The following is a 7,843-nucleotide window of genomic DNA, read 5'->3' on the forward strand; positions in this document are numbered from 1 at the left end:
GCCGTTTATCATATTGAGGGAGTTTCCTTCAATTCCCACCTTTTGAAGTGTTTTTATTATTATTATTATTATTATGTAAGGTTTTCTTTTATTTAAAAGATCATTCACAAAATACCATATCCATAGATTTACTTTCTGTCATATAGCTGCATGTGTTAAGTGTTTGGAATACCATTCTTACATTTAAAAGTCAACTGGGTTGCCCAGAAGTTTTAGATGAATTTGTTTTGTTCTTAAATCTTTTCCACATTGAAGATGTAAGTAGGTCATCTGAAAGCATCAGGTTTGATTACAACCACATAATGCATGTCTTTCTTAAATTAAGTATTGGTGTTACACAAATGGTTCTTATCTCAGAAGCAGAAAAGACAGGTGGAAGGAAAGAAAGGAGTGCGAGTTCTGTGAATTGCTGAGCCCTTGTGATAAAAAGACAGTGAGAGGGCAAGGACGACAGGTTAGCAGTTAGCTTTCTACACACCCAGCGCTGCACAAGCAGCAGCCGCTTGGCCCTCGGCCCTCGGCCCCAGGAGAGGCCTCTCGGCCCCAGCCAGCCTCTCCAGCTTGGCCAGCTGCAAGTGGGCCCTGAACTGTTCCCCACAGACAGGCTGGGACTTGGGTGTTAAAATAAATTTTTAATTTGTTCACATGTAGGTGGTTCAAGCTCAAAATTGTCTGCCCGGTCCCTTATCCCCAGGTAAGGGCTAAACTCTGTACCTGGGAACAATAAGCCTTGCCCCAAAGACACAGCAGCAAATATCATCATCCAGAGCCACCTACAAACTATTTTAAAGGTTCCTGATAGCTCTGCATAGTAAAATTTTAAATACATCAAGTGAAATAAAGTGCCAGATTCTAGGCCCATTTTCACTATACACATAAGGGACGGTAGGAAGCACAGTGCCTCACTGTCACTTGCACTGGGGAAGAGACAGACACAAGGGGGAGATGCAAAATACACAGACAACAGGGGCTTGCAAAAAGCAGGGTCAGTGCTTTCATGGGAGCCCCGCACAACTCCACCAGCACCGCTCAATCCTGCAAAGCACGCTTTCCCAGCGGAAACGAAAGGAGACGGCTACTTGCTGCATCTAAGCCAGATCGAAGAGCCCTGTGACACACCTGGTGAAAGGAGTTAACTAGTCTGGACATGGTCTCGAAAGAATTCTAATAAAAAACGTCAACACATCAGTGCATTTGATTTCTCTTCTATGTGAGCTCCCCGCCAACATTTCCCCAGACTCTTCTTTTAGGTTTTCTGTTTGCAGGGTGAGCCTATGCTGCTCAAATAATCCATTTGGGGAGGAGGTAATGGAGACAGGATTACCTATAAATGGGTAGATGACAGAATTTGCAAGGTATCAATAGATATTTTATCGTTGTTTTGACAACAAAGTGCCTCAAATTCTGTAATCACAGCTGAATAAAAACAAGCTGCTATTTAATTTGTCAGTGACTTCGTCTCTGTTTTTTTCTTGGAAGCCACAGCAATACAGAACTCAACATGCAGATCCGAAGAGAAGCACTGAGGAAAATCAAAGGAAATGACTGGCGCCTGGGCAGTGGGTCTAAAGTAACAAAGAGAAAGCAAAGGAGAAATGAAGCAGCACCTCCACCCAAAGAACTGCCCATGTGCTGAGTGCCTTGGTTCCTCCAGAGAATCCATGTGCTGTGTGGAAAATAAGGAGCAGTAAGGAAAAAGGACAGAAGGAAAAACGGGGAAAGTGCAGTAGGAAAAAAAAAAAAGAAAAGCACAAAACAGGCACTACAGATAGATACAGCGAAGCCAAGAATGTACTAAAAACCACTTGTTAACAGCTGACATGCACTCACAAGCTCTGTGTTTCCGTTGTGAGAAAGGAGGACAAAGGTCAGGTACAGGAATGGTAACTGCAGGACGCCGGCCCGGCCCGGGGCTAACCCGGCTGCAGGCTCCTCCTACCACCCACCCCGCGCCCTCCCGCCGCCAGCTCATTCTTGCTCTTTGTGGACGACTTCCTCTCTGGGTCGGGCTCCCCCGAAGATCGCAGAGTTGGGATTGGCTACTTGATTGAGGGGCGTTGCAACTGTCCGAGGTTTCAGCTGGAGTCGTGGCCTCTGTGCTCTTTCCTCTTCTGTTGGTTCTCTGAAATCCATGTTGGATCCACGAAGGGGCGGGCCGTCTCTAAACCGACTCCCCATTGGAGGGCCTGCTCGCCGGTCACCTGGGCGACCCCCTCCCCTGCCTCCCAAGAACTCATCCCTGAAGCCTCTGTCGTCTGGTCCACCTTTCCTGAATCCAAAGCCACCTTTATCTTGTTTTCTGCCTTCTGCGATATCCACACGCAGTGACCGATCACCCAACAGTGCACCATCATATGTCAAAGCTTCCTTAAGGGAATCCACCTCATCAAATTCTACGTAGCAGAATCCTTTAAATTTGTCTGTGTCTTTGTCTCTGACTAGCCGTACACTCCTTATGCTGAGATCCTTAAAGATAGCGTCGATGTCACCCTGGACTGTGTTAAAAGGTAGATTTCCTACATAGGCTGTGTAGGGGGGCTCTGTGGGCAGCTCCTTCTGGCTCCGGGAACCATGGCCACCAGCACTGCCGCGGGACCCTCTGCCGCCGCTGAAGCTGCTGTAGGCCCGATCGTCGTAGGTATCGAAGTCCGCCATTTGCCGTCTCCGCTCCGAGAGGAACCCTGAAGTGTTTTTAATCAAAAAAAAAAAAAATGGTGAATTTTGTCAAATGCTTTTTCAGCATTTATTGAGATGATCATTTGATTCTTCCCTTTTGATTTGTTAATGTGTTGTATTACATTGATTGATTTTCTTATGTTGAGCCACCCTTGCATGCCTGGGATGAACCCCACTTGGTCATGGTGTATGATTTTTTTAACATGTCTTTGGATTCGATTTGCAAGTATTTTGTTGAGATTTTTGCATCTATATTAATTAGGGAGATTGGCTGGTAGATTTCCTTTCTTGTAGCATCTTTATCTGGTTTTGGTATTAGAGTGATGTTGGCTTCATAAAATGACTTAAGTAGTGTTCCATTTTCTTCAATTTTTTGAAAGCGTTTAAGTAGGAATGGTGTCAACTCTTTTTGGAAAGTTTGGTAGAATTCTCCTATGAAACATCTGTACCTGGACTTTTATTTGTGGGAAGCTTTTTGATGACTGATTGGATTTCTTTGCTTGTGATTGCTTTGCTGAGGTCTTCTATTTCTTCTCTGGTCAGTCTAAGTTGCTCACGTTTTTCCTGGAAATTATCCATTTTGTCTAAATTATCTTGTTAATTGGTGTACAGTTGTCTTAGTAACCTCATGATTTTTTGTCAATTTCTTTGGGATCCACAGTACTGTCCCCCCTCTCATTTTTTTATTTTGTTTATTAGGGTCTTCTCTCTTTCTGACTTTGTCAGTCTAGCTAAGGGTTTGTCAACCTTGTTGATCTCAAAGAACCAACTTTTGATTTTATTTATACTATTTTTTCTCTGTATCATATATTTCTGCTTAAATCCTTGTTATTTATTTTCTTCTCCTTGCTTTGGTATTAGTTTGCTGATCACTTTCTAGCTTCTTCAGTTGTTCCATTAGTTTTTTCATTTTAGCTCTTCCTTCCTTTTTAATGTATGCATTTAGAGCTAATTTCCCCCTAAATGCTGTCTTTGCTGCATCCCATAAGTTTTTATATTTTGAGTTCTCATTTTCATTTTTCTCTAGATATTTAGCAATTTCTCTTACCATTTCTTCTTTGACCTCTGATTGTTTAGGAACACCAATGATTCTTATATTTGTGCACTTCATGTTGTCCATCATTTCCTTGAGATTCATTTCAAATTTTTTGATCTTTTCACCATTCATTCTTTTTTTATTTTATTTCCATCAATCCACCCTTAAGCTCACTAATTTGTTCCTTTACCTCTTCAAATCTGGTGTTATATGTCTCAGTAATATCTTTAATTTGATCAACAGTTTCTTTTATTACCAGAAAACCTGCTATTTTTTATTTACTCTTGCAAATTCTTTTCTATGCTCTTCTAGGGTTGTCTTATGTTCTTTATATCCTTAGCCATGATATTGATGTTTGTGTGTACTTCTTTGATTAATTGCTCCAAGTCCTGTGTCTCCTTTGGCTTTTTAATTTGGACATTTGTGTTATCCATATCTTCTGATTTCTTCATATGCTTTATAATTTTCTGTTGTTTTGGCCTCTTGGCATTGCTTTATTTTTATTTTTATTTATTTATTTTTTTTGGATATGCAGTACATTCAGATATCTATAATTTGCCTATAATTTGACAGAGCTACTGCTTGTTGGAGTGCACTTTCTCTGACCTTTCAGTAGATGGTGCTTCTTAGCCACCTCTTACCCTCAAGCCAAATGTCCTCAGCTTTGTCTATGCACTGAGTGGGGGTCCAAACCATGTGGCAGTCCAATTAATGCACCAATTTTCCATGTGAACTAGGGACTGCAAGCCCTTTGGGTGGGGGTAATGCCCTATGTAGTTTGGCATGGAGTCTGCTGCAGGACACATTGGTCCTGGCCATTCCCAGGGGTGGAGTATTCTGGGACTGCAGAGCTGCACATCTCACCTTCCAACTCAAATGCCTCATAGTTCCTCTCTGCTGTGCACCCATGAATCCCTGGGATTGGGGGAAGGCTCCTGGCACTTCCGTGCAGCACCCCAGCCTCTAGGCTATGCACACCATGAGCTTCTGTGGAGGAAGAGTGGACACTCTCACAAACCCACTGAATCTGAATTCCATCAAGGAAGCTCTTGGTCATGGGGCTGTGAAGGGTTGTCTCCCAGCCAGTTGCAAAGAAGGCTGCACAGGGCATGGAAAGCTTCCCCTTCTGTGCTCATCTGCCTGCTCCAATGGCCAATTCCTGCCATGGGGCTAGCGACCATGGGTCTGCAAAGGGTTATGACTGACACCAGGTAGTGAGGAGAGTGTCCAAGGCATGGAAGGTTGCTCCCCTCTGCACCATCAGCTGGCTCCAGCTATCCATTCTCCAGCAGCATTCTGGTCAAATACTCACCTGTCTTAAACACAGCCTCTTGGTTTCTCCAAGTACACATTCACTATGGGTGTAGAAGTCCCGCTCAGCCAGTGGCACCCTGGAACTGCTGTTCTGGAGCACTTTCTGTCCTTTATCTAGTGTTTTTCACAGAGGAGAATTTTTCTCTGTCTCTCCTAATCCATCATCTTGGATCTCTGTATATTTCTACTTGTAAGAAGAAAAGGTAATTTCCTTCAGTGTTTCAGCACATTTCATATTATAGCCTACATTCGTCCTATCTTGAAAAGCTATAAGCCCCATTGACGTGAAATTAGGGGAAGGAGGGTTAAAGGAGGCAATCCATTCTTCTTTAAATTGGGAAAGAGATTGAGATTATTCCTAGAAATGCTGCCTCTTTATGGTATCAACTGTCTCTTTACACACTATGTATTATGGTGCTAAGCAGAGATATTATAGTAACTTACAAATGTCAGCAAGTATATACTTCCTTTTTTGTGAGTATTCAATGATCCTGGACTTTAAGAAGATTCCCAAAATGGGTGCAGTTCAGTGAGTTGGCACATATTCCTACATTCTGTCCATTTTTGAAGTAAATTCTTCAATAAATTCTGATTTCATATTCAATTCTTTGTTGCATTAGTGTGTGCCAGAATAAATAGCTTTTGGAGTAATAGAAAGGCAAGGGTTTAGTCAGATTTAAGTCATGACTTGAAGGCCAAATGGTTCTAGTATTTCTAATTGGTAACAATTGCTCTGAGCTTTTAAACTTGGAACCTTGGTATCCAAGGAATAGGAGAGCAAATGGCACCAAGAATTAATTCTGGAGAACTACCAGTTTAATTACATTAATTTACTATTCCCTTCATGCAAGCATGATTCTTGTTTAACTGCAGAGTTTTTCACAATAGGATTGGTGAAAATGTGTAGCCATTGAAGATTGTGGAAAAGTCTGTCCTGTTCCTGGGCATCTTTTAATTTATGTTTGAACCTCCAGATGAATTCACAAGCTGCTCAATTTATTTGGCTGTCTCTAAAAATACGTTTACAGGAGCAACCCTTGAGACTTCTATACTTGCATATCTTTACTTTCCTGACCACCTAATGTTGACTTTCAGACCCCTGCTTCCATTCTTCCTTCACTAGACTTACGTCCACTATGATAATTTAGTAAAAAATAATCCTACATATGGATTACTCTATTAGCTTTCTCTCCTCACCCATATCCCTATCTTCCACAAATTTTATTAATTTGATCTTTTTAGCACATATATGTTGTATTTATATTGTACTTAAAATACTTAATCCCTCCCTATCACTGTTTCTCAAACTGGGGGTTCTGTATTACTCCAAAATGGGCCAGGAAGCACTTGAAGCAAAAGGATATACACAGCAAACTGCCACTGGGGTTTTGTTTTTGTGTTGTTGGTGTGCTCTTTAAAAGTTGTGGAGGAAAACATTGTTATGATATTGAAATTATATCAATAAACAGTTAAATAAAATGTAAAATGGGCATTTAAAGGTGATTATGAACCCAACATTTATTTTGGGCTTATGATGTGCATGGTGGGCTTTACACGGAATATCCTTATTATTCATTAAAGAACCCCCATATGTTAGCTACTACTATTTTTCTCAGGTTACAAACAAGGCATTAAGAAATACAATTCCACAAGGATGCACTTCCAATAAAATACGGACCCAGGAGAAAATATTGACAGTATGATTCAAGAGTCCAGCTCTTAAAGAGTGATATGTGTATCACATAAATTTTTTTCTTGAAGGAGAGTTTTGAGAACTTTACCTTCCTTCACATCCACCTGTCAAGTATTATAGGAAGTTATGATTTTACTCTGCCCTGACCTTATAATATTGTGCAGGAGACATTTGAAAAGCCCCGCCTATTCTATTTCATTGGATACAAAGGCCTTTAACAAATGGCCCAAGCAAACATGTCCGATATCATCTTCAGCTTCTCATGTCTACACACTCATCCTACTGGGCCTTTTGCATCCTTTTTCACTCTATATCATTGCCCATGCTGTTCCTGCCACTTGAAGTCTTCTTTCCTCTTCCCATCTGGTTAAACTTTGTCCACTGTCCAAATGTCATCTCATGAAGCCCTCTTTCTTGAAGAAACAATTGATATTTCCTACTTAATCCTATGGTGTCCTGTATATTATTCTATTATAATGCTTATTACAGAATGTTATAATATGTTAAATTTTTTTTTTGCATGGAATAAAATTTTTCTGCCTAGAACATCATTTTTATCTTCATTCTAGCACTTAAAATGCAGTGCCTCAGACATTGAGGACTGGTGGTTTGGTGTGCCGAGCCCTCTGTCATGGGACTTGCCCTTATGAAGCTGATTACTGCAAGGGAGAGGCTAGACTTGCATATAATTGTGCCTAAGAGTCTCCCCTTGAGTACCTCTTTGTTGCTCAGATGTGGCATCTCTCTCTAGCTAAGCCAACTCGGCAGGTGAACTCACTGCCCTCCTCCCTACATAGGACATGACTCCCAGGGGTGTAAATCTCCTTGGCAACATGGGTCATGACTCCCATGGATGAGCCTGGACCTGGCATCATGGGATTGAGAAAATCTTCTTGACCAAAAGGGGGAAGCAAAATGAAACAAAATATAGTTTCAGTGGCTGAGAGACTTCAAATGGAGTTGAGACACTACTCTGGTGGACATTCTTACACACTATATAGATAACACCTCTTAGGTTTTAATGTATGGGAATAGCTAGAAGTAAATACCTGAAACTATGAAACTCCAACCCAGTAGTCTGGACTCTTAAAGATGACTGTATAACAATGTAGATTACAAGGGGT

The 7,843-nt window shown here is 41.3% G+C and overlaps 1 protein-coding gene across 1 annotated transcript; it reads right to left on the reverse strand.

The window, feature by feature from the left end:
- Positions 1–1,955: 1,955 nt before the first annotated feature.
- Positions 1,956–2,655, reverse strand: LOC119533504 (eukaryotic translation initiation factor 4H-like). Its single transcript, XM_037835556.1, has one exon. It carries the CDS (start codon positions 2,653–2,655, stop codon positions 1,969–1,971), a length of 687 nt encoding a protein of 228 aa, XP_037691484.1. The 3' UTR covers positions 1,956–1,968.
- Between the last annotated feature and the right edge of the window lie 5,188 nt (positions 2,656–7,843).

Source organism: Choloepus didactylus, chromosome 4, assembly GCF_015220235.1.
Source record: "Choloepus didactylus isolate mChoDid1 chromosome 4, mChoDid1.pri, whole genome shotgun sequence".
NCBI classification, from domain to species: Eukaryota; Metazoa; Chordata; class Mammalia; order Pilosa; family Megalonychidae; genus Choloepus; species Choloepus didactylus.